The sequence below is a fragment of the Eublepharis macularius genome, chromosome 17, assembly GCF_028583425.1.
Source record: "Eublepharis macularius isolate TG4126 chromosome 17, MPM_Emac_v1.0, whole genome shotgun sequence".
In the NCBI taxonomy this organism is placed as follows: domain Eukaryota; kingdom Metazoa; phylum Chordata; class Lepidosauria; order Squamata; family Eublepharidae; genus Eublepharis; species Eublepharis macularius.
The window spans coordinates 8,107,319-8,134,440 of NC_072806.1; the positions used below are offsets into that span (position 1 = coordinate 8,107,319).

The window sequence follows — 27,122 nt, forward strand, 5'->3', positions numbered from 1 at the left end:
CTTCTAGGCCACAAAGAATTTCCTGGGAGTGGCTGTTCAAAATTGAAAGTGGGAATTGGAGAAGGGCTAGCTGTTCCTGAGCAAAGAGAAGATGCTCAAACCTTAGCTGCAGAAGGGTAACCTTAAGAGGCAGGAGTCAGACAGGATGATAAAAGGGAAGCCTGCCTTTGTGTAGCTCCTATTTATTTGACATGGATAAAATAACCCTTAATGTTAGCACAGCACCATTTCAATGCAATTTGTCTTTTATGAAATTGAAGTTTCCAGCTACGTACAGCCTGCTGTTAGCCAAAGACAGGGTCTGCCTGGCCTAACATCCACGGATGTATTGAAACCAGTGACAACATCTCAGTAAGGAAATCTGCAACAGGCAACGGGTAGAGCTGAAGTTTGACCAAAAAAGATTTTAATCTATGAAATGATCCCACAGTTTTATCAATACAGTCCCCCAAACTCTGCACAGCCACAAAAAAAAAACAGATGATGCTGTCCAACATCTTAGCAGTAAACAAGTTGAACATCTTCAGTCTTTTACCCACTGTGGTAAAACATAGTTTTAAAGGAAAATATTTTATATACAAAAGTCACGTCTTTCTTCTCAAATGTACAATTGTACAAGATTCACCACCTTTTTCTTCTGCAAAGGATTTTTTTCTTTTTAGAAAAGCATCTTGCTACTTATGAAAAGAAAAAAATGTCAACTGCTGATGCAACTGTTGAACAAATTGGGGAGTTCTGTCTTGTGCACCAGCATTCTAGCTGCTGCTGATATTCTCATACCAGCTCTGACTGCAGCCTTTGGCCGTCACGGAACTCCCATCCACTACCAAGGCTCACCAGTTGGGGCATTAACTTGCTCCCCCAAACATACACATTGTCAAAGAGAGTGGGCAGTTTCACACACAAAAATAAAGTTGTACGGCAAATTTGAACCTCGTGCCCAAATGAGGAACAAGATGTAACATACCCAGCGCATGTGGATGGTTTAAAAAAAAACAAACTCCCACACAACAATCCAGTATTACTTGGATGTAGTATTAGTGGGGTTTTAGTACATGCTGCTTTTGAAGTTCGAGACCTGCATAAATTACGTTCTGCACGGTTTGTTTTTGCTAGTTCTAAAGAAGAGCAAGGAGCTACACTGAGCTCCAAATGCCCTGCCTCAAATTCCAAAAACTTGACCTTATTCAGCACTAGGTGTCTGCTAAGCACAACGCACAATTTCAAGAACATCTTAAGCAGCCACGAGGACTAGAAACTACTTTCTTGAAGTTAAAAGCCCCACTTTCTTCTGTGAAATCAGCCCATCTATACACCTGGTTGGGGGAGGGGGAACACCCCTCTTCTTCAGAGGCAAAAATTAAGCCCTTTTCACAAACTTATCAAAATCTTTTCCCAAGGGGAAATATATATGTAGAAAAAAGGTCACCACCCTTTTTTGGTTAAATCATACCACCTTTTAAAATATGGTGAAGTCGGTCAAGAGAGACTTTGCCTCAACCTGTAATAAATAATTTTAGGCAAGAGGGTTCCAGACAGTCCACCCTTTCTAAAACAGGAGATGTTCACAAGTGGTCAAGCCCAATTCTTTGTGAATAAGAACAAACTCTTACATTGACACAACATTTCAATTTCCAGTAATGAAATTGAGAAAGGCAACCTTGGTACAGAAAACACATTACCATGAATAAGATTTGGGGGGAGGAGGATTTAAAACTTGGTGCAAATAATCAATCCTTTTCTAAATATGATGCTTGTGAAAAAAAGAATATCTTTTACACAGACATTAAACAATTAAAAAGTGTTCTTTTTTTATTCTACAAATTTACAAGCAAAACCAACCAACCCAAATAAAAAGTTTTTTTAAAATAAAAGGGGGGAAAAAACTTCAAGTGTGCTGGAGGATTTTTGTTTTGCTCTAGAAAAGTCCGTGGCTCTTTCGGATTAATCCCAATCCTCGAAACGGAACGCTCTATTGTATTCCAGACATGGGAAGAGCCTTCCGACCACAGGCAACGTTCCGCAGAAATTAAAGCAGCGGGTTCCAAATGGGAGGAACGCAACAAGAGCTCCTGCCAACCACGCCAGCAGAGGGTGAAACATTCACCAATTTATCTTCCTCTGTCCTTGCACCGCTTTGCCTCCTGTTCAGAACTTCAAACTGAAGCCAGGCCCTGCCGCCGAGGCGCCTTGGTTTGTCGTTGTAAGGTGGAATCCTGTGTCCTTCAGATCGTCGTCACCCTGAAATCGGAACGGACCGACATCGGAAAGGCTTTATTAACGGAAGTCATACATGCACGATTGGGCTGCTGAAGAAATTCACTCGAATACAATGCACATATACACATAAATCGGAATACTGAGTGGCTAGGAACCAACTTGCACAAGTGTGTTTGACAGATGGGGTTACAGAATTTTGCTTTAGGAGGAAGAGGTATTCTTCAGCGGCTGATGCAGCCTTTCCTTTCCAAAGAGTGTTCTCATTTTTTCCCTCAAGTCCCTGGCTGACCCAGAGCTCATCAAGCTCGCAACAGCATCCAGGCAGATGCTTCCAGTATGCCCACAAACTGGTGCAGCACAAAGGCAACAGTCCTTCCTACCCTCCTCCTATTTGGATATGCTGTCCCTGGTCATGGCGGTTCCATTTAAAATACACCAGCTGTCCCATCCTCTGTGAGTTGAGAATGCTCCTTCAGTCTTCCTTTAGCTGACGGGCTCTCCAAGCAGAATTAATGCCAGTTGACACAGAACAGTAGATGAGGTGGAAAAATTATTCCTGAGCATTAACTGCTTTAGACATCGACTGCCTCAGTGAGAGTGCTTCCCCGAGGGGTAGGGGAGCGGAATTCCTGCATACTGAAAACTATCCGCTCATCCTGATATGCTAGTTTTCTATGTAAAGGGAGTTTCTGAATATCGAGGCGCATTTCATCCAAGCGAGAAAAAGCTTCCTCATTGTGAACAAGAACCTTCTATAAAGCAATAGTGCCACCTGCTGGCAATCGAGGACTCCTGAATTTTTTTTGACAACTCCACCCAACAAAACCTGGGGAAAGGGGGGAGATGACAACCCAAGAAGCTTCCCATGTTACTCCTTGCCTAAGACTGAAACACACATGCACACACCCATTAAAACAGGTAGGCTAGTATTCGGTAGGCCATGGTTTGTGGCTAGAAGGCTGGCTGTATCAGTGGATCACAAGTTCTTTGGGCCTGCAGGGTCCTTTTACAGGCAAACATGCTTGTTTTAGACATGCAAAGGAACAAAGTGGTAGCAAGAGCTCAATTCCTATTCCTATCTAGCCAGAAGAGGCGACAAACACAGAGCGGCCCCTGCCAGGCTCAGGTGCCATTTCCAAATTGTCTGCACAAGGCTGCAGAATGAGGCAAGAGCTCAGACTGTACCCATCAGATTGTGTGTGTATTTGGGGCGAGAGGGGAATGCTCTGCTGCTTCCTGTCAAAAAGCTCCCTGCCAGAAGAAAACTAGCTCAGCAGTAGGGAACGTTTTCTCCGTCTGTTTTGCTAGTTTTCTCCTTGCAGGGAGGTGCTTGCTTTTTTCTTTTCTTTTTTTACACAGAGAAGACTATTCAAAAATATCCTCTCTCCCCAACACACATCTGCAGTGCTAGCAATGCCACCTGCTGTTAATGCAGTACCAGCCTCCCATCCATCTAAACTGGAGCCAGGCCAGAAGCCATCAGCAGCTAGGCACAAGCTCAGATGCCTTGCTGGTACCCTCTTTTTAAATTTTTAAAACAACACTTCAAAGCATGCCCAGAGCTTTTTAATCCCACTGTCCCATAATACTAGCAAATGAACACCGCTCTAAACCTCTCTTACATGTAGGCTTTAACAGTCCCATCTGAATCACAAGAGCACAGTGGTTAGAGTGTCAGACTAGGATCTGGGACAACCAGGTTCAAATCCCTGCTCGGCCATGAAAGCTTAGCTGGGTGACCTTGGGCCAGTCACATGCTCTCAGCTTAACCTACATCACAGGGGTGTTGAGAGGATAAAATGACAAACAATTATGTAAATCACCTTTTGTCCCCATTTGGAAGAAAGGTGGGGTACAAACGTAAAAATTAAAAAATAAGAAAGGGGCATACATGAACCGGTTTATCCCATTCCCAACCCCCCCCCCCCCCCAGGTCTCGCATCTCTGGGAGGAAGGACAAGCTGAGATAAGCAACAGGCCCAAAGTCAGCTTCAATGCCTAAACAGAGATCTGAACGCTTCCCAGTCCAAGCCAACACTCTAACCACAACGCCACACTAGCTCGACCTATAATTTTATCCCTGAGGTTTACAAACTCTTTTTTGAAAGCTGAAATTCTCAGCATGACTTGTGCAGCCAAGTGCTGGACTTGACAACCTACCAACTGGCTGTATCCTAAGCCCCCCTCGGGAGGTCGTGGACTGGTCCCGCGTTTCACTCGCTGCTGCTCGCTTTTGGCCGGCCACGTTGGAAACATGGATGGGTCAATAGGCAAGGGGGTCTCACGGAAGTACTCGTGCTTTAAACCATCTTCTGCGTTGATTCTTTTGCCTGGGTAGTATGTCAGGAACCTGGAAAATTAGCCGTAAGAGCACAGAAGTTGACAAGAACACCAGAGAGGAGAGGGTAACCGTCAAGGAAACTGGAAGGAGGGGAGTCCCCTTATTCAGACAGCTTGTCACCTCTGCTTTACATGCAAAGCTGTAAAACTCTTTCCACGGGAGCTCAGGCCTTCCATCTACTCCGGGCAGTACTGCCATGAAAGATTATCACTGAAACAAAATTTGTGCACTGATCTGAGAAGCAGCAGGCACCCAGGGGGAAGAAATCTGGGCGAGAGCTGAGTCAGATTCGGCCCCAGGTGATTTTGCAAACTGCTCATTTAGCACGATTTCACACTCCACGTTCACACCCTAGCGACAGGTTCTTGCGCAACGGCATCTGGGGTCAGTGATGGCCAAGAGCTGCCCGTGGGATCAGGAGTAATCCCATTGACTCCAGCGGCACTCCTTGGGTACAGAAGGAAAAAAAACCACAGGAAAGAGCACCGACAACCTGCCACAATTTATGCAGGGTGAAATTCCCTGGTTATAAGTCAGGAAATATGGAACGTTCTGGCCTAAAGGAAGAGAATTTGAACTCCTGCATTGAAGAAAAAAAAAAGCCACCCTGCAGACAGCGGCCTATAGAAGTTAGGCTTGGCTGCTGCTATTTCCTCTCGGGGGTCTTTGGGGACCTTTCCAGATCGGCTACCCAGTATCCTTCAACCAGAGAAGCCAGGGAGGGAGCAGGGGACATTCTGCCTGCAAAACAGGAACTCCGCCACCGACTTAGGGCTGCTGGAGAAAAAGGGTCCAACGTGACTGGCCTTATACAGTACCAGACCTCCAGCCCACCTTCCCTGGTACCATCTACTCTGCCAGACATCAGCTCCCCGGGATCTCAAGCTGAGGCCGTCCCAGCTGCACTCAAGAGACCTTTTGTTCGAGAGTCAACCTGGCCTCCCCTGCATGCCAAGCATGTGCTCTCCCCAGCTCGCTACGGCCTCTCAGAGAAAGAGAGCTCTTTCCTGCCACTCTGAGATCCTTTTTAACCGGCGACGCCGAATGCCAGAGAGTTATAACATAAAGGCCAACAACATGCGAGGCCGCCTTATAACCTAGCCAAGCTGTCGACTCCAGCCGAGAGTGGTTCTCTGCAGTTTCAAGCAGTCTTTTTTGGGATGCTGCTCCAGCAGGCCGCAGCCGGGCCCAGCGTATAAAGCTGCCCTACCTCCAAGCCACGCCACAGAGCGATGCAACCTAGTCCTGAGTGCTCTTCCAGGTTTTCCCCCCAGTTCTGCTACCTGAAATCCTTTTAACTGGAGATGCTGGGGTTGGAGAACCTGGATCCAGCTCCTTACCAGTGATCTTCAGCCCCTTTTATGGGCTCCAGAAATTACAAGCTGCTCACGCAACAGAGAAACCCTCCTGTTCTGCCCCCCAAAAGATTGCAACATGGTGCAGGGGGTCCCACTGTACAGAAACTAAAGATAAAAGAAGCACGGCAGGTTGCCGGCCAGCCCTTCCATAGATTCAGAGGAGCCAGCTGGATCACGGACGGCTCCTAACGCCAACTTCAGGACAGGACAGAAAGTTCCCCTTTCCCACATTTTAACCTCACAACAACTCTGGGCGGTAGGCTAACCGGAGAAAGTGTGACTGGCAAGCTTCAGGGGTGGGTGGACTTGAGCCTGGACTTCCCTAGCCACGACGAGATCCAGGGCTTTCTTGGTCTTGGCTCCTACCTGGTGGAACGCTCTGTCTACTGAGACCAGGGCCCGGCAGGATTTATTGTCTTTCTGCCGGGCCAGCAAGACAGAGTTGTTCCGCCAGGCTCATAGCTAAGGTTGGGCCTCCGCTGGCCTTGGAGGGGAAGGAAATTTAACCCCCCACCCCTGTGAAAAACTGTCCACCACAGTATGCATGCAAAGTATTATCAGTCTTCCTGATGCTGCCGCCGCACAATACAAAATGTCACTGTTTAAATGGTGTTTTAATATTTATACAGATGTAATGTTTTAAATTGTTTTTAAATGTTGTTAGCCGCTCTGAGCCTGTTTGCGGGGAAGTTGGGATATAAATTTGAATTAATTAATTAATTAATTAATAATCACGCAAGACAGAAAAGAGTCCAGTAGCACCTTTAAGACTAACCAACTTTACTGTAGCATAAGCTTTTGAGAACCACAGCTCTCTTCGTTAGATGCATCTGACAAAGAGAGCTGTGGTTCTCGAAAGCTTATGCTACAGTAAAGTGGGTTAGTCTTAAAGGTGCTACTGGACTCTTTTCGATTTTGCTACTACAGACTAACACGGCTAACTCCTCTGGATCTATGACCACACAAGACACTGCACCAGTTCTCAATTCTCCAAATAACTATTTTACCCCGCCTCCCTCCTCCCTGTCTCTCTGACATAGTGTTACTCACTTGTTCATGAGATCGAATCCCTGGTCAGAGAGTAGCGCCCCAAACCTCTTGCGGAGATTGTTGTACGGGTACTCGGTGAAGGTCATCTTCTTGACTGCCGGAAGCTCATTGTACCCTGGCCAGATTTTCTCACTTGGGGTTCCAAGGTCCTTCAAAAAGAAAAGACTCTAAAACTAGGGCTTTGCCCATTTCAAGTAATCTCAGGCCCATCCACTGCATGAATTTTAATTGGCTTATTGATTAAATCTGCATCTGTTTTGTTTTTTCAGCATCGGCTATGACGCTGCTATATTTGCTCCAAGGTTCAAGCTAAGGATGGTTATGTTTAAATCAGGGTTTGTAAACCAGGTTCAAACACTTGTTTAAATGAAAGAGCCATGGTTAGAACCCATGTTTAGTGCCTTAGAAAAAAGAGACTGGAAAAGGGAGGAAAGGGAATTCAAATGGGTGAATTCATGGGGAAAGAAACAACACGAGAACTTGAAACTTTTACCTTGAATACTTTGTTAATTTGGTCTATTTCTGACTTTCCTGGAAAGAGTGGCTTCTGGGTTAGCAGTTCTCCAAATATACAACCAACAGACCACATGTCAATAGCTGTAGAATATTCCTGGGGAAAGATATGGGGCAAGGAGAGAGAAGTGCAGAGGCTTAGTTACTGTACCTTGGGGGAAAAGGAGAGAGAGAGAAAGAGCACTGAGTTGCTAGACCCTGGCTTATTAGCTGTGGACACATCAGCTAAGGAAAGGGAGTATTTCCACATGTTTAGAACTGAGTGATGATTGTGGGGATCAGGGCAACAGCTTACTCCCTCCCTTCACCTGGGGCAGTAATTCCCAAACTGTGTAATCTTTCAACGGGACAGATTTAGGAGATTTAGATTCTATCTTCCCGTCAAACATTTTGCTGCAGCTGACAAGTATGGGGGTCATATTCCGGAAGCATCACCACTACCCCCAAAGCACAACCCCATGCTTCAGCCCTGTATGAGACACAACTTGGAAGAAAATAGTAAATGAGCTGCTCGCACAGTTGCAAGAATCATATGTGTGCCTGACCTACTGTCTGATGGACTAAGAAAATATATACATTTGAATGCAAGAATGCCTCAGTTTTACCATTCTGAAGTTAACACTAATCATGGTTACCTTTAACCAGGGCTTCAAACTGGTTTAAAGCTAACCATGGTTAGCCTCTGTGCAGACAATGTTGCACCCTGTTGCAAAAGAAAACAGAAGGGGGCATTCAGACAGGAGAGAAGGAGGGAGCCCGTGGGGCACTTTCAATTTTTTTATTGTGTCTTAGAATCTAGGAACATTATGACCACACCAGTCTTCTAATTTAATGGAAATTTTCACCTAAATGCAAGTAGACAAGTGAAAAAAATCTTTACCACCAAGTTATTAATGAAGAAGTGTCTTTTTAGTGCTCAGACCGGCAAGAATATGTTACATACCTTGGCTCCAAGCAGCAGCTCGGGCGCCCTGTACCACAACGTCACAACTACAGGCGTATATGGTTTCAGAGGTGACCCATATTCACGGGCCAGGCCGAAGTCTCCAACCTTAAGCAAGAGGGAATATAAGAACACAGAAATTACTCTGCTGAATTGATCCAAAGGTCCACCATACTCTTTATCCTGTTTCTAATAGGGGACAGCCAGGTGCCTTTGGGAAGTCACAACCAGGGCACGAAAGCCAGGAAAATCAAACAATACCCCAATTCTTGTTCTCGGTGTACATTTGCAAGCTATTGTAGCACATGCCCATCAAAGCATATGAACAAGACAACTGTCTTGCTGAATCCAATCAGGGGCTACCGAGTCCAGCATACCGTTTCCAACAGAGGGGCAGTCAGGTGTCTCCAAATTGGTTTCCCTTGTTGTCTGGCTGTAATTAACTGGGACTCAGGTATGCAGCCGCTAATAAAAGCTCGCTTTAGCTATCATAGATCATTGTTGTTAGCAGATCCATTCTCCACGAGGCTAATGTTTTCCTTAAAGTCAGCAAATCTTGAAGTAGTCAGTTTAATCATGCACTGGAATGGACAATTCTTTATGCTTTGGAATGGACAATTACGATTCATTTACGCATTGGAACGGACAATGATGAGCGGGTATCTGGGGAGGACAGTCCAATTGTAGATTCTCTCCCAAACTGCACTGGAAGAAGCTCCCAGTGTTCAAAAATCACACAGAAAGGAAGTGACTCCTTGAAGCACTTGTCTGCATTACAATCAAAGAAAGATGGCTGATCAAGCCCTTACTTTTAAGATGCCAGCATGGCTCAACAGCAGGTTAGAAGTCTTCAAGTCTCGGTGCAGAATCCAGTTGTCATGAAGGTGCTTGACTCCCCGTAACAGCTGGATCATCAACGTCTTCACTTCCCCTGAAATAAACCAGCCAAGTTTCCCAGCAGGGTGGTGAGAAGCCGAGAAATCCTGGTTGGCCTCTCCCGTTCCGGCAGGGCAAGTCTTCCGCATGTTCAGAAGTAAAAAAAACGGCTTACCTGGCAAGAACGGCTGCTTCATCGTTTCCATGAGGCTCTTTAGGTCATGCTCTACATAATTCATGACAATATAGATTTTGTCCATGTTGCTGCCAACAACGATTTCCTGGAAACCAACACAAGACGTGATGGTGTTTATTTATTTAAACCTGTCTGTCCTGCCTGGGGACCACAAAGGTCCCTGGAGGCAGCTGACAATTTGAAGCTGCCAGGAACAGTCAGATCAATGACTTGTTAAGGTCAGACTAGCAAAATACAACATACATGGGGGCGGGGGAAGCGCAAATCAAATTCAGTATGATTACAAAAGCACGATACGGCAGGTTAATGTGCATCAAGGTAATAACGTTCAGTTAATCAGCTTTCAGCAAGTATCTGGGAAAACACTGTTTGAACTTGGTGTCCAAAAAGACAGTCAGAGGGTGACTTAACAGGTACAGTTGGGAAGGGACTTCTACAATGGGGAGGGGGGCACCACAGGGAAGGCCCTGTCAACCTATCTATGTGGCTTTAGAACCCCAAAGGGACTGAAAGAGCTAAATATCTATCAGCCACTCGTCTCACCTAACAAAGTGGGGCACTGGAAGCACGGGCCCCGGCTGAAGGTCAATGGGGCAGGACCGTGGGGAAGGAAATGGGTCTTCAGAGACCACCACCCCAAACTGGTTATGGAGCTGTTAGATCAGAACTGGAATGCTGACCTATGTCTAAAAATAAGGCCAGCAGCCACCAAAGATCTTTTAAAGCACTGATAAAATGTGACCATCTACTCGCTTTAGCAGCCGCTGGCTCTTACATCCCACATATCTCGGAGACCGTCTTTTCTCAGCAGGTTCCAACACAGCCAGCGCAATCCACTGAGGAAGCTTTCGTCCATGCACCTCAAGTCCAAACACTCAAGGGCACTTAGATGCTTGTACTCCCTGGCAACTCTGTGCTACCCCCCCCCCTTCCTCCTTTCAAGGTTTGTCAAGGCCTAAGCTGGCAAAATTTCCATAAAACTGTAAAACTTCACCCTACGTTGACTAAAAGCCAATCTCTGCATGTTCCTGAATGACTGCAGAATTTTACATCTGTTATGCCAGGAAGTGCACCCCGGAACACATGCCCGATGCCACCTTCCCCACTTCCTAAAAAACCAGCCCTTGGCATAACTCTGCAGTCCCCGTTCCTTACAGAAATCCAGCCTGCTTGGATACTCTTTCCTCTGGCCTCCACCTTCCTAGCTTTGTAAGTTCTTTGGGGCGGGGACCTGCCTTCTGTTACTCTGCAACATGCCACTCGCAGGCAAAGAGCAAGACAGGTGCAGGCTAAGGACCAACATCGAAGCCTGCGGGGGCCTTACCCGGACTGTGACGATGTTTGGATGCTGGGCTTTCAGAATGGTGTTGATTTCCCTTAGTGACGTTATGGGGAAACCTTCTTTCTCTTTTTCCATTTTCAACCGCTTCAGTGCCACAATCTCATCTGGAAAGAAAGGCAGCAGCTTCATTTCTATAGCCCATGCTGCAGGGCAGTCTCCTCAACAGCCCTGCAAGGTGGGTCACCATTACTCCCTTTGTACAGATGAAGCTAACAGAGAACCAAGTGGCATAAGGCTACCAAAGAAGTCCCAGATCAACTGAAATCTCAATTCCCAAAATCGTGGTATTGTCCACAGGACACCAACCTGTTTTTTTGTCTTTTGCTCTGTACACCACGCCGTAGGTTCCTTCCTCTATTCGGTTCAAGCACTGAAACTCCTCCACGCTACGACAGCCCTAGAGGAAAAGGGGAGAGGGTGTCAACGTGTAAGACTGAGCACGTTAAAATAATGCCACTTCTGCTCCGAAGTAAAACAAAGTCCTGCAACCTGCATGGATCACCAAAATCGAGATACACAGGCCACCAAAACCCAGCACCCGGGGCTGCGGCTCAGTGGGAGAGCACCTGCTTTGCGCACTGAAGGTCCCAGGTTCAATTCCAGCTAGTGGATGCTGTGAAATACCTTCATGCAAGATCCTGGAGAGCTGCTGCCCATCAGAGTAGACAACACTGATGCTGACAGACCAAGGGTCTGAAACTCAGCAGAGGGCACCTTTCTGCACCCCGTTCACTCTGGTTCCCAAGATTTCACTAGGGTACTGATTACCTTGCACACTTGGAAGGATATTGGTCACAGAACTTTGCTAAGGACTAGAAACTTGTTTTTTTTTAAAGGAAGTGGAGATCTCGTGGTCAGAACGCGCAGAATACACAAGAAGGGACAGGGGATGAAGAGGCCCTGCTGGAGCTAAATCAGAGGGAAACCAAACATAGCCCTGTGCTGCCCCCTCCTCCTGATCTCTGGTCTGGCCCAGTAAGATGCTGAGGAGGGCACTCCGCAGACCAAGTGTCAGGGCCGTTGCCCACAGTCCCTCCATACTGTTACACAGTTTTAGACAGTATGTTGCAATAGCCTCGTGCACCTGTTCCCTTGTTGCTTTCCAGATGCCAGTACGGCAGAGCCCTTATCTCGGATAGCTCGCCACAGCAACCTTGGGACAGCTCCATCCGTCCCGCTCCTGATTATGTTCTGCTGGATGGGCTAAGAGGGTGGGGGACATGTAGAGGGGTAGTTATAGCATATCATGTACTCAAGGCGTCATTCTTAACAAGGAGCCTGTGTACAGCCAGACGCCTTTATTTTGCTTCTGTGTATCCTATGGACATATGTATGGCGAAGCCAAAATATCTAAATAAAACCCATTTACTCAAGAGCCTGGATTTCTTGCTGCAAGGGTTTAGGAGTCAGCTTCAACGTAACCTGTCTTCCATAGACTGACAACTAGAAAGCTGGCCACTCCTGCCTAAGAGCGGAGCAACCTTGCCTAACTGCGCACAACAAGGGAACATAGAGCCTTAGAGATTCATGCTTCTTTCCCAGCCTTTTGCGTATGGGATCAAAAGGCTTGTTTTCAAGTTGCTGTAACCGAAGTTACGAAAGCCAAAGCGGCGTAGCGGCTAGTGAGCTGGATTATGAACAGGGAGACCCTCGTCCAAATCCCCACCCTGCCATAAAAGCTCACTGGGTCAGTCAATCCCCCTCAGCCTAACCGAACTCTTAGGTCATTGCAACGGAAAAAATGGAGAACTATGTAAGCCGTTCTCAGCTTGACGGACAAAGGGCAGGAGAAAAATGCGACCGACTGATAAGCTATACCTACTCTATCTTGGGGGAGACGACAGGCTTTCAAGCGAGACCATACACCTTTTTCCTGTAACAAGCTTTTCTGTCTGACCATTTACACCATGGATCCTCTTTCCAACTGAGGAGGGGCTGTGGCTTAATGGCAGACCATCTGCTTGGAATGCAGAAAGTCCCAGATTCAAACCCTGGTGCCTCCAGATAAGGGTCAGGTAGTAGGTAATGTAGGACAGTCAATAATGCTAGGAAAAGTGGAAGGCAGTAGGAAAAGAGGAAGACCCAAAACGAGATGGCTGGACTCCATCGAAGAAGCCGCGTCCTCCAGTTTGCAGGATCTGAGCAAGTCTGTTCATGATAGGACGTTCTGGAGGTCTTTCGTTCATAGGGTCGCCAGAGGTCGGAGGAGGCTGGACGGCACATAACACAGTAGGCAATGTAAAAGACCTCTGCATGACTCTGCAGAGCCACTGAAAGTCTGAGGAGGCAATCATTACACTGATAGACCTATGGTGCGATTCACTATAAGGCAGCTCCATGTGTGTGACCCCTCTATGTATGGTGATACAGTGGGTGTGTCCACCGTACCCCTACAGCAAACCCACCACCAAAAGAAGACCATGCTGAGAACTCTTTGGCGGAGTGTAGGGTTGCCAAGTTCTCCCTGGCAACAGCTGGGATGTTGGGAGGCTGTGTGTGTGTGTGTGGGGGGGTACTCATTGTGACGAATCTTCATGCACACAGGCTTCACACCAGGAACGATTTTTAAAGAACTGACCCTTGTGCGATGCCGTTTACTTAGGCTGCCTGCTGGTCACAGGCAACTGCTGGGTGGCCTTCCTTCTCCTGCTGATTGCCAGAGATTGATGGGCAGAGGGGGCAAACCACTGGAAGTTTGCCCATCACTGGCAGGCACCTGGCAAGCCTAGCAAAGGGGGATCATATACGACAAAACAGAACAGGCTCTTGGTTCTTTGTGATAACATCGCTGGCTCAGACTGGATGCAGTTCTAAGACCCTCCCCTCACCTGAAGGGCAGGAAGGTACTTGGGCAGCTCTTGCTTCAGCTCCACGGGCGACGATACAGGAGAATCGGGGATGTACTCTCCTTCCGTCATGGCATTGGACTGCGGGCTGACCTCGCCGACCTCCTCCTCCTCGCCTTCACTTCCTGCAGAGTCTCGATCAAACCTCGACTCTGTAACTTCAAAAGTTAGAATCACATTGTGGAAATAGGTGGCTGGTTAGGATCTCTCAAAGGCTCTGAAGGAAAAGCCCATTTCTGGGCACCCTACAGGAGCCGAGACAATGATGCTCAGCTACAGCCCGCAGAAGGGCTTCCGTCACGTTAGCAAGATGCCAACATCTAGAGAGATATCAACAACTAGGATGGGTTTGTTCCTCCATCCAAAAGCATTTGGGGATAGAATAAAAAGTTAAGATGAGGCTTTATCTATCCCGTTCAGAGTCATGGAATTGGCCACTTAAGTGCCTTTGAGCCAGCATGGTTTAGAGGTTGTGCCAGACTAGTTGAAATCCCCATTCCGCTAGGAAGTTTGCTGGTTGCCTTCAGCCAGTTGCTCCCGCTCAGTCTACCCTTCTTCATAGGGTTGTTGCGAGGATACAATGGAATAAGGGAGTGTATATGTGCCCCCCCTCTCCAACAGAAAACAAGCTCCTCAGGGGAAGAACAGGACACAGACATAGTAATCAATCTGCCTAACCAATTTGCTTGGGTTTTGAGCGGCTGCAAGGCAGCTCTCCTCCACAATATGAAAGTCAGCCAGAAGAAATCTGCATTCTTAACGCTAAAGCTATTTGCGGCGACCTCCTAAAATTAGCTTTTGGAAAGGCACTGCTGAAAGCGGGAAGCAGAGGAACCGCCGCCCGAGTCTGAATTCAGGATATGCCCCTTACCGACTGGGATGTGATCCCCGTTCTCCCGCTCCTCCTCTTCGCTGATTTCTTCTTCGCTCACCTCTTCTGTAAGACAGAATGGAAAGAATGGGCTTCATGGAATGACCCTGGGAAAATCGGGAAACTGCGACAAGCTAAGCCCAAATGCTTTCACTGATGTTCGGCCAAGACACATCCCCACACGGTCTGGGAAGGAATGAGCTGGACATTCTACCAACTTCCCTGCATGCAAAGACTCAAGGTGGAACTTTTCTTGGTGACACCCCCCCTCCCCCCGGCTTGGCCTTGTTACTCCAAGGGATTTGTGAATCTGCTCCTCCATTCAAATCGGTTGAACAAGCTCGAGCCTTTCAGAGGAGCTCCCCTTGTTTAGTTACTTCCTGTGACTTACCAGCTGACTGTTCAGAGACTTCTTCAGAATTGCTCCCCGTCTCCTCTTCCTCTTCTTCCTCCTCCTCTTCCTCTTCTTCTGATTCCTCGCTGCTTGACTCCTCCTCTTCCTCCTCTTCTTCCTCCTCCTCCTCCTCCGAACCAGAGCCCGAGTCCCCTACAGCAAGTGGAAAGAGGACCTGGCGCTCCAGAGCTGAACACTCGCACAGGACTGTTTCCTTGGCAAGAACTCCCTGACCCCCACCAGGCAGCAGCCGCAGCCTACCTGACGTCGTCTCTGCCGAACTGGTTTTTCTCTCGCTGTCGCTGATGTCCTGCAGATCTGAAAGGGGGTCTCTCTCCTCTGGCTTTTCTTCTTTTACTGTTTCAAAAAAGCAGCAGGTGAACTGGGTATGGGAAATCCCTCTTCTCTAATGAACTAAGGGAACCACAAGCAGGCATGGGCGTACGTTTGCATTAGAAAACATTCAATTACTGCACAAAAGTTATCCAAATTCAGGGTGACCATTCCAACTACCCTCCCCTGTTATTATCAGCAATAACATTATTATTAGCCCTGATTTTTTACTCTCTGTTGCCTTGTTAAACTGCTAACTACGTTCGCCAAGACCTGCCTCCAAGGAATCAAACAGCACGCTGGCACCTCGTTACGCATTTCTCTACAAATTACCTGGCTTCCGGATCTCTCCTTGTTCAAGCTTCTCTCTCTGCTGCCGTAGAGGGCTGCGGCTCCAGACACGGCCTTTTTCACCATATTCTTCTCTTACCATTCTGTGATGTGCTGAAACTGATAGACACAAGACAAACGAGGTTTGCTGGTACAGATCTGAAAATCCCTCTTCCCCATGCTCACCGTTTCACACAAACTAAACAGCGAAGACCAGCTTGCATACCGCCACACGAGCCGTACTAACAAGAAATCCCGTTACAGTGGCTGATTCGTCACTACCGTAAGACTTTTTTGGAAGGGCAGGATACAAATATTTTAAAGGAAATAAAATCCTCCTGTGCTTGTGAAATGCCCTTTAGTCATCTCAAAGACATGCCAAAGAAATCAGAACATTGGAGGGGAAAAACAGAGTTAGATGAAAGCATTTGAACAGGAATGCCAATTGTCCAGCACATTGCGATAGGTTTGTTTTTTTAAGTTACAAAAGAAAGCAGACATTCCCAAACAAATGGATTTCGCAGCGAAAATCACACACACACATATGTCCACACACAAAGTTTTTCTGTATTTCTGTAGATCTGCAACAGATACACCACGCTGGAAATATTCTGTAGACATATCTGCCCCAATTCAATGTGCTGGAGTAGAGATCTCAACCCTCCAGGTATGTGACCCTCTGCGCTACTTACTATCCCGTCTGGCTTCCCGTTCTTTACGCCTTTCCTCCGCTCGCCTTTCTCGTTCTTTAATCTCCCGCTGTTCTTTCTGCTGCTCTCTCATTTTCCTCTCTCGTTCCCGTTTTCGCTCAAGCTGCTCCAGGCGGTCCCTACGAAGGTTGCGTGGACCTGTGTTATTTTTTTTTAGTACTTGGTGCAAGTGGAAAGGTTTGGTCTTTTACGCATTCTAAAACCGTAAGTGGCTTTAAAAAAATTATTTCACAACAAGAAATAATTAGGGTTGGGCATTTGACCAGACAAAGAGAAAACTGGCCAATCAAATGATACTCAGAGATCTTTAAAGTGTTAGCTTTATCCAAACAACAGCAAACAATCCACAGACTTAAAACATTTATGCTAACTACAAAAATAAATGTGTTAAGATTGGGGCGGGATCCTTCCACCCACATGTTCGGAAAGATGGCTTTGAGGATCAGAAGGGAACCTCAGGATCTACCCTTGCACAGACTACACTGAAATTAACTGATAAAAATATAGCAATGAATTTATTCTTTTAACAACATTGGATAAGGTTTCTGTGAATATGAACAATTCAGTGAACTGTTCTTTTCATCTGAGATAGCCCGCAGTTACGTTTAAAGCACAAAAATGCAGTTAAAGTAAAACCAACAGCTACTCTGCTGATGACCAAGGCTGATTCCACACACGTTGGATAATGCACTTTCAATGTACTTTATCAGTCGTTTGAGGTGGATCCGTTCCAAATGAGCTATAAAGTGGACTGGAAGTGCATTATCCAACATGTGCGGAATCACTCCAAGTCTATAGCAGGTGGCCAGAAGAAGAAAGCTTTGCTCCACAACTAAGTCTGCCCTGCCAGCGGCTCAGAGGCAAACTCTGCCCTGGCTAACAAACAACACCGGAATGAAATAATGAAGCTAAGCAGCCATCAGCAGAGCAGTGATCTTGGCTGTGTGGATTATGACAATGAAATAACAGGCAATCCACTGACAATAACTATCTGGTCATCTGACCCCCCCCTTCTAGCTTTGGTACAAACTTTGCCAAGACGCAAGAGCAGGTTTGTCATATGATTTGGGCCTGGAGGGGAGGCCTACTGTTCGAGGGAAAAAAATGTCAAAAGCTCCACTGCTTACAGCACCCCCCGGCACAAGTGCGGGAATGCCAAGATAATGAGCTCTCCCTGCTGACCACCTCCGCATAAGGATTTTTAATGCATAAAGCCTGAGTTCAGAACAAACGATCCTCCCATGACCACAGGCTGCAGAAAGACAATAGGTGAGGGCGCACTCGCCATCCTGCACTGTTTGTGAACTTCTTCGGTGCATCCTGCTAGCCGGGTGTTAACTGGGATGAACTTCGCTGGCTCTTGCATCATGCTTTAATCCCAGCATGTTCTCAGTGCTTTGATATCTTTTTTTACTCACAATTTTAGGAAAGCGTATGCCACTGAGTGTGGTCAGCGTGACAGGCTATGAGCAGGGAGACCTGAGTTCAAATCCCCGCTCAGCCATGAAGTTTCCAGGTTGAGCCTGGGACAGAACCTAAGCTATCTCACACGGTCCATGTGATGATAAAACAGGGGAGGGGGAACCACCAGAAACTCTTCCCTGAGCTTCACGGAGGAAAGTTGAGATAAAAATATCCAACACCGTAACGTTTTAAGACACATTTGTTTATTTAAAGCATTTTTAATCCTATCTTTCTCCACTGAATTTTTACCCCATTAATCAGATTAACTAATTTGGAAAAACTTTTGAGACATTTATATACAGATAAAGCTAACACAATATTTTGCTTATTTGCCAAACGCAAAAACAAACATGCTAAAATGGACCCCAGCCTATTTAAGACATTATGAAGTATTCCGACTCAATTTCCTCCTCCAGAAAATTTGCATCGCTGCCATATAGCAAATTCAGTGTTCAAGGCACTTCATGCACACATCTTGGTTGTAATAGTTACGACAGTCCTGCAAGATGGACCACAGTACCCTCCACAATGCAAATACTGGGGAGGAGGGGTTGAGAGAGAAAGAAAGTAACTTAGCCTGAGGCTAAGTTCATGGCAGAGATGGTATCTGAATGGGGCCTTCCTGAGAAGCAACTCAGTCTGTCTGCCACTAGCCAATCAATGGGAGGAATCAGGGCACTGAAGCCCCACCCAACAGCCATTTTAAACATTATTCCACAACTTCTCTGCCTGAGAATTCACTGGGCAGGCACAGAGAACTAGAAACTATTTCTAAGCCAATGTTTTCAGCAAGCTGTACTCTGCACTCAACAGCACATTCAACGGCTTTCCCAGACTTACAGGTAATCACAGCAAACATGCAACTCTGATCCTAACATGTAAGTAGTACTTGAACCTTTGTTTACATTGTTAAAAATTACTAGTTTACATTGTTAAGCAATTATCACGTCTCTGCAGACCAGGAGATAATTTTTACAGCTGACAGACAGCTAGGCTGTCTTCAGATGTCATGATCTGTAACTAACCCTGGCTAGTCCAATGTAAGTAACAAGGCTGTGCGTAAAACCTGGTTGGCCTGCTTTTGACCTCCCTCCAATCTTTCAAGGAGGAGGGCGGTTTCCCTCTACTGCTGACTCTGAAATCAAGAGACTAGGTGTTTATAAATCTGGACACTGCCAAAAAATTGAAATTAGTACAAAACCATAGTTAGCAAGCCTTCTACAAACACTAGTTTTAAATCCCAGTTCAACAGCAAACAAAAAAACCTTGGTTTGTTGGAGAGTCTGCATTGTTGTGACTAACCAGGGTTTGAGCAAATCAGTTTATAAACCGTGGTTTACTGCGATGCCTGGAGCCAACACATGTCAAAGAAAGCTGTTACGTGACGCTGATCAAATAAAACCACCGATAAATTGCACTGAGAGGAAAGGATATATTTGGCAAAGGAGTTTACCTCTCTCTCCTGGAATGCTCCCTAGCCATCTCCCTCCTTTTCTGCCTTTCCCATTCACGGCGGGCCTTATCCTGCTCTTCTCGGTGCCTTTTCCTACGTTCGTGCTCGCGTTCCTTCTCTTTCACCCTAGCATGCTTCCCTAATAAAGATACAAAGAAAAGGCCAAACAGTTACCTGCACCCACCAGGAAAATGTATTAAGAGAAAAATGAAGATACTTATTCCCCCAGGCAGGCAAGAATCAACCACCAGGGCTAAGATTATCTACTGACGACCTTCAAAAAGGGTAAGACTTGTCCTCTGTAACTGCACTATCAGTAACTAACATTGCTAAACAGAACCTGCATGTACAGAGTCAGTATACCTTACTGGCTGGTGCTGGGGAGAAACAAAGGGAAGCGGCCACCGCTTGCGTACCCTGCTTGGGAACTTCCAGAGGCACCCAGCTGGCCACTGTTGGAAACAGGATACTGAACTCAGTTTATTAATCAACGTATCTCTTCCCAGCTTTTCCCCATAGCTCCAGGTCGCTTAGTATTCTAAATTAAAACCACCCATGATAAAATGAACCCCCTTCATTAACACCCCTCCCCAAAGAAACTGCCTACAGCTCAAACTCCATTAATAGCCATAGCGAATAAAACATGCAGCGCTTTCTGAAAAACCCAAAGGATGATGCCCTTCTGCTGGCATCCTCACAAAGCTCATTTCACAAGGCAGGAGCCAATGCCCAAATGGAATGGGCTCTGGCGGATGCCAAACAGGCCACCTGAAGGGGGAGGGGGGGAGGCAACCAGAAAGTGAGAGATAGTTGGCTGATGCAGCAGGAATATTTGTAGGTTTTTATACTAGTGAGATGGAAAACAAAGTGGAATATCAAACCACCCTTCCTTCCCTTAAATCTAAAGTGAACGGGCAGCAGGGTGGATAAAAATAAATTATTTTTTTTAAAAAAAAAATTAAAAATCGGATTTTTAAAATTTAAATCGGATTTTTTTGATTTAATGTTTTTTGAGGAAAATTCTATGTAAAGATAGTTTTCTATTTAAGATACAGGATAGTCCAAAGGCTATCATTATGAAATAAGGATTAGTTTTTAATTATGTAGCATGAGGCTGTATAGTCATGCAATGTTTACATTTTTTTGGTAAACGAATTCCATTAATCCATTCACAATGTCATGCTCTTCCAGAGGTTTCTGTAGTATTGGGCAATTTTTCTATCTAGAAGATATTATCACAGATGCTTGGTTTTACAGCTCTAAAAACTGAATTTGTGCCTACAGAGATTACGTCTCTTCTTCACAGCAAAAAGGTTATAAAATAAACATACACAGTTGAGAAAAAGACCTTAATCTCATTGTTCCTTTGCAAATCTTTGAACACAGAACCAACCCCTTATCTCTTAAGTGCTAAGTTTAAAAAATTCAATGAATAGAAGATTGTTGGGAATGGAATTGATCTGCACAAGAAACTAAGTGTGAGGAGTCCTTATGTAGAAAACCATAATTTAAATCTAGTCTTACTGACTAGTGATTTAAATCGTGATTTAAACCGATTCAATTTAAATAAAAATCCACCCTGTTGGGCAGAACAGTACCTTAAAACTCAGGCGCTGAATGCATTAAAATGCTGCATTCTGCCCTGATCTGCACTGAATCGCTTTGAAGAGTTTCTCTCCTGTGACGTGATCTACTCTGCAGTTTGTCTGATATTACAGAATTTGAATTCTGTTAAGCATTAGAAAGGGCAAGAATTGTCAGTGTCAGGGAATACTGTTCAGCTACTCCCCTCCACTTTCTCGTATTTCAGCAAGTATCGCCTATACGCCATCAAATGTTCCTTCACAAACCCAAGGAACTTGCTTTCAGTATTTTACAATGAAAACAAAGATTCTCAGGAAGACAAATTCTGATACCCTGTGCCGGATCCCCCACTCCTGCAGGATCGCCGCATACACAAACCCCAGTGCGCCAGGGAAGCAGGCAACCAAGACAATGCTGCTGGTCATGCCAAACCTTGCCCTTACGCTACAGCTGGGTAGACTTTCAGGGCACCCTCCCAAGGGATTTTCTCCTTTTCTAGCACCACGTTATGCTCTGTGTGCCTCCTAACCAGCAACTTAGGTCCAGCCACATTCTGAATACTTTAGGGCACTTAAGTTTTCTTAAGAGGGGGCAGTGAGGCCTGCTGATTCCCCCTTCCCCCTGCAGCCCCTACTCTGGACCCTGAATCTACTATGAGGATCTGCTGAGCTCCCAGGAACAAAGTTCTAGGGGACAGAGGACCTCAAGGGGCTGCAAGTGGCAGGGGAAAGAATCTGCAGAAATTCCTTTTAAGAATACTGAAATGTCCTTAAGTCTTTGGAATGTGTGAGTTGGAAGCAAGCCACTGATGATGGCTAAAGTGTGTGTGTGGTGGGGGTGGGGGGAGAGCAGGCAGGAAGCAATTGTCTAAGCAAACCTGAACCCCCAAAAATGAAAAACACACCGGAGACAAGAATATTTTAAGATAGATACAAAACTGGAAGTCAAAGGCCTGGACCCCATAAATCCCCTCTGCAATGTCTTCGACCAGGACTGAAAGACTTCCTCTGATACAGTTTTTTTTTTAAAGAGGATTGAAAGTCACAAAGCACCCCCACATAAGATCAACTCCTGCCAAGGAAAAACTAGACTATCAGCTCTGCAGACTTCTAAATCTAATTTGTTGTTTGGCAGGAGTAAAACGAACCAGGGGGGCGGGTTATATGGACTTTGCATTATGACTGTTCTTGCCAATCTTGCTACACAGGGAAAATAATGCTGCTCCAATTTTACTTGTAAGATTTAACACCACTGTGCTTTTGGAATTTGTGACCTTCTGCAGTTTCCGTTTGGTGACGGGACAAGCCTGCAACTGCTTCACCTTTAGCAGAGGCCCCCATCGCAAAGAGATAGCGTGGTTGAGTGGAGTTCCCTTTCTTTAACAGCTGCTCTAATTCACTTGGTTTTTTCATACTGGACTGGTATCCTACTGGTTGGGAGAACCTCTCCTATAGGAAGAAGGCTCCTTAAGGCCAGAGATTGGCATCCAAAACTTGGATGCGCTGACAAGCCACGATAGTCCAGACAAGGGCCCACAAATTCACTTGCCATGTTCAACATGGCTAGCATCTGTTTCTACACTGGCATGTTTGAATACATCCTAGAAGACGACACCGAATTTGAGGGTCTAGTTGAATTTAAGGTCCTTATCTTATTCACACTGAGGACTGGAACAGGCAAACAAATAGCACAAGAGCTCTGCGCTTGCCAGATGGCTCGGGGAAGGGACTAAAAAGAGAGATCAACTAGTCAGCAAATCAATATTTGAAACCCCCCACATCACAGCACACAAAGCTCATCCACATCACAAGGGTTGCATAGACAAACACTGCCCAACTGCCTTATTACATTCCAGGCTCAAAGAACCACACCACTTCCCAAGATCTGCCGGTTCCAATGTCCTAGCTGAGCAGCTATAAGACACAAAGGGAATGCTAGGAAATGACTGGAGCACCTTCTGCCGAGTGGCTGCGATGCCTTCGCTTCTCTTTCCTCTTCTCATCTTTTCTGTGGTGGGCTTTCTCCTTCCGTGACATTTGCTGGGGTGGTTTGATTGCCAGGGAATCGTCTTCCTCACCTCTGCGGTATGCACATGCAGGCACAAAACCAAACAGAGAAGCAACATGGACAAAATTATGCTGATGTTCTACTCATCGCTCAGGAAACTTTGATCAGCTTTCCAAACGCAACGATCAGAGCAGTGCCCACGTCGTTTTAACTATGTATAAAGTCCCCGGAGGCTACCAGCCCTCCTCCATTCATCACTTCTGGCACACTGACAACTTGAGAGAAAAACACAACAGTTCTTTTACATTTCCTGGCATGGAGCTGATGCCTAGCCTTTTCTAAGTTGTTTAATGATAACAGAAGTAATTGAAGAACTTATAAAAAACTGCAACTCAAATATAAAATATGTTATCTTTCTGAATGGCAAAAAGTTATCTGGGAAAAGCTCATTAATAATCAAATAAGAGAGCCTTGTCATCAGCTATAGATCTCTGTGAAATCACAGTGCAATCTTCTACCTTTGCCCAAATCAAGGAGAAAGAGGACTAATAGTGGAAGGAGGGGAGAAGCAATGCAACTAGACAAAGAACTGCAGCTAGATGTCAACTGGGCAATTCGCAATTTGCCACAACCAACCAGATGAGTGGCTAAAAACCACATTAACATAATGGAGTCATTTACTTGTAGATCAGAAGTGGGCATCTTATTAGCAACTGTAACAATTAGAACCGGAACCTATCAGAATGCCCTTGCTGTAGGTTTCTTACCTGTCTTCCATAGAATCCTCCCTTCTATATGGTGAATTCCTGATTGTTATTTCCATGCGGTGGTCTCTCAGCTCTCCCTCTTCAAGGGAATCACGTTTTGAATCCCGATCATCAGACTATGGTGGGAGTGAAGGGGGGGAAAAAGTGTTCCTGTTTTGCCTTTTGTAAATTGCTTACCTATTTTTCATCTTGAGCACAGGCAGTACAAGAAAAACAACAGCTGCACCTTTGTAGGACAGAGATTAGCAAGTTCTTGCACAGAACGTATATGAAATCTAATCTTAATAAACTTCATCTATTATTGTATTACAGTTATTTAACAGAAACATACAACTATGCTAACGTTAAACAACAACAAACAAGAACACTGTTTTGTGAAAAGACTGATGAGGTTGGTCGGTCAAAGCAAAGCAGGTAGAGGATCAAGATGGCATCTGTGTGCCCTGCTCATATCTGTCCTGTCGTGAAAGCAAATAACCAGGCCATCGTAATCCGACAGGTTGGACTTCTAACCCAGATATTGTTACTCAGCCACATGGTTACCCCACACCCTATTTACCTCCAATGCTACATAATTTACCTTCTGGGGCAAAGAAGCTATTGGCTGCTGTATGCAGTTTTATCATACAAACTAAATGGAGAGGAGAAAATGATGACCAGGTGCAGAAACTGGCATTCAAATGAGTTGGGGATTTAAGGGCTTAAATGAATGAGACAACAGATTTGAGATTTGTTGTGAAAATTAGCCCACATGTCGTTAGCGTGTGGTGTTGTAACAATCGACACTAACTGAACTCAATGCAAAATCACAGTTTAAAAGGGAAAGAAATTAAAATTCTAAGCAACCACAAAGGCAACAGACAGACCAGATGTTTATCTCATCATACACAGAAGAAGCACAAAAGCAACATACAAAGGTAGCCTTGACACAATGCGGGTGGGTCCTGGCATGAGAGGAAACAAGTTACGCATTCTCCTGTTACTCATAACCACTGGGGCAGCTTACATTTTTCAAGCGCTTTATATCTGCTTTCTCCTCTTGCTCCTTTCGACGTTTCTTCTCCTGAAGAATTTCATCTAACGTTTTCACTTTCCAAGATTCCTTTTCATCACCCATTTGCGTTAGACAAGGCACTAGAAGGGAACACAACCACCCACTGAGGCTGCTATCATCTCTCTCGCTTTATTTCCCCTAAACCCATTAACCATCCTTTGCACTGGGAGCCAGTTCTAGCATGGAGGGCTCTTTAGTTTTTCATACACTGTGCATAAGCATTTTAATTTGGAGAAATTTTATGGAGAACGATGAAGTATTGGAGGGTTAGATGGTTTGCTTAAAATACATAATTTTGCTATGGTGTAAATGAAGATAGTTCGGGGGTCTCCGAAGAAGGAAGCTCTGATTTATACCCTGAAGATCTTGTTGGTCTCTAAGGTGCCACTGGCCTCAAATCCTGGTGTAAATGGAGTTACTGTTTTATTTATGGTGGAATCTGGCATGTCATAAGTAAGCCATCTCAACTCCAAGGCAAGATACATTTTAAATAACTAAAATAAGGTGTAACGAGAAACAGCCAGAGACAGAGTTCTACCCACTATCTCGGTATCGTTTTATGAACTTATAACTAAGCCCTCACCCCCTTTTTGGTCTCCACCTGCCAAATGGAAGAGCCCCACACTCCCCAACCTCCCCCCACAAAACTGTTGTTCCCAATACCTTCACTGATAAGGTTTTCCTCTGACACCTCAACAATATTCTTTTTACTGGCAGTCAAAATCTTGCAAAGATACCTTCCAAATGGGGTCCTGCCAGAAATCCATGCAAAGGGTGGACAGCTTCACCATCCCACAAGCATAACCACAACAGACTAGACCACTGTCCACCTCTCACAAATAGAGTTGCCAACCTCCAGACAAAGCCTGGAGACCTCCTGGAATGACAACTGATCTCTCTCTAGGTGACACAGATCAATTCCCCTGAAGAACAAGTCTGGCTTAGAGAGTGGGCTCTATGGCATTATATAGGCCCGCTCCAGGATCCCCCCCCCCAAATCTCCAGGAATTTCCCATCCTGGAGCTGGCAACCGTACATTCAAAGAGCTTCCTCGCACACCCACACCAAACGGCCTACTTTCAATCCCTTTCCCTCGCCCCACAGACACCCAGAACGGCAAGGGAGGGGACCAGGACTGCCCACAGTCACCGGCCCGCCCCTCTCACGCCTCTCACCGTTCTCCTCGCCACTCGCGTAGCCGCCGCCGCCGCCACAACCCCAACGTCTAGAAATTGAAAGCCCGGAAGTCCGGCGCCTGGCTAAGACGTCACTTCCTATACCTGACGCGCATAGCGTGATGATTCAAAAGGGAGGGGAGAGAGGCTCTTGATGGCGCTAAAGTTAACAGCCCTCCTCATACCACTAAGATTTTTAAAAAAGAGACTAGAGTGACCTGTGCAGCCTACTCTTCCGGTCTGAAAAGACAAGAAAGCCGCCATTTTGGTAGTTGGGACGCTCTAGGAGAGCGTGCATCTCTCTGTCAGAGAGAAGCTTCCGATTGAGAGAGATTCCGGTTCAAGCCAGAAGAACCTAAAGGGCGCGCCGCTCTAGCCGTTTTTATTGTTGCGTCATGGGATGCCCACGTTAGGGCAAAAGGGATGGTAACGCATGCGCAGAGAAGCGTATTCGAGTCGGTTTGGCGGGGAAAATTGGAGAAATAACAGTTCGAATCCCCACTGAGGCAGGAACTGACACCTGAGGGGATTCCTTTCAAGAGGATTTTTAGGAATATAGACAACACACACATATATATACACATACATACGTAGTTACATACATGTACACACACATATGTATGTGTAAAATATAGACTATATTAAAAATACTTTGTGCTTTTCTCCTAGGTCCTGCCAAGTCATTACATTTTTTAAAGTTTTCTATTTTCCCCCATACCAAGAATCAATATGCAACATCGTTATCAAATTATTTAAAAAAAAAACTGACACAAAAGCAACATGAGACAGAAAAGGGAGGATATACTCTTAAATAAAAAGTTTTCATGGACTAGAGTCCCTGTGACCAGAGGTGTGTAATGTGACCACAATAGTGACATAAGGTTGCCAGCCTCCAGGTAGTGGCTGGAGATCTCCTGGAATTACAACTCGTCTCCAGGCCATAGAGATCAATTCACCTGGAGAAAATGGCTACGTTGGGGGGGGGTGGATTCTATGGAATTATGCCATGCCAAGGTCTTTTCCCGCCCCAAACCCCACTTTCTCCAGGTTTCACCCATCAGATCTCCAGGAATTTCCCAACTTGGAGCTGGCAACCCTGGCTTGGAGTTCTCTTGAAATTACAATTAATCTCCAGACTGCAGGGACTGAAGAAAATGGTAGCTTCAGAGGATGGTCTCTATGGGCCACCCTAGATTTGCAGATGAAAACCTTTCCTAGATTCCCCCCTGCAGACACCACCCCGAAATCTCCAGGAATTTCCCAGGGTGGAGTTGGCAACCATAGAATCACAGGGG

General features: G+C 45.7%; 1 protein-coding gene across 4 annotated transcripts; it reads right to left on the reverse strand.

Moving 5' to 3' along the window:
- Positions 1-378: 378 nt before the first annotated feature.
- Positions 379-25,897, reverse strand: LOC129344454 (cyclin-dependent kinase 11B). 4 transcript variants are annotated; one of them, XM_055001089.1, is made up of 20 exons: positions 25,828-25,897; positions 24,605-24,732; positions 23,599-23,714; positions 22,779-22,903; positions 19,241-19,379; positions 16,306-16,442; positions 15,617-15,733; positions 15,212-15,307; positions 14,948-15,103; positions 14,557-14,622; positions 13,668-13,837; positions 11,146-11,236; positions 10,822-10,943; positions 9,477-9,582; positions 9,235-9,356; positions 8,426-8,533; positions 7,463-7,579; positions 6,970-7,118; positions 4,381-4,570; positions 379-2,241 (listed from the first exon to the last, which is right to left on the reverse strand). In XM_055001089.1, exons 2-20 carry the CDS (start codon positions 24,713-24,715, stop codon positions 2,149-2,151), a joined length of 2,331 nt encoding a protein of 776 aa, XP_054857064.1. In that variant the 5' UTR covers positions 24,716-24,732; positions 25,828-25,897; the 3' UTR covers positions 379-2,148. The 4 variants fall into 4 exon arrangements, with proteins under 4 accessions (XP_054857064.1, XP_054857063.1, XP_054857065.1 ...); XM_055001088.1 differs by having other exon boundaries at positions 13,668-13,843; XM_055001090.1 differs by lacking the exons at positions 16,306-16,442; positions 19,241-19,379 and having other exon boundaries at positions 13,668-13,843.
- Between the last annotated feature and the right edge of the window lie 1,225 nt (positions 25,898-27,122).

What these genes read in the sequence shown, in the direction of transcription:
- LOC129344454 (XM_055001088.1), bottom strand. Translation starts at nt 24,715, where the DNA reads ATGGGTGATGAAAAGGAATCTTGGAAAGTGAAAACGTTAGATGAAATT. An exon ending in TCGCAGCCACTCGGCAGAAG is followed by an intron (nt 19,380 to 22,778) that starts GTGCTCCAGTCA and finishes TATCTTTATTAG; the next exon opens with GGAAGCATGCTAGGGTGAAA. An exon ending in AGGAGAGATCCGGAAGCCAG is followed by an intron (nt 15,308 to 15,616) that starts GTAATTTGTAGA and finishes TTTTTGAAACAG; the next exon opens with TAAAAGAAGAAAAGCCAGAG.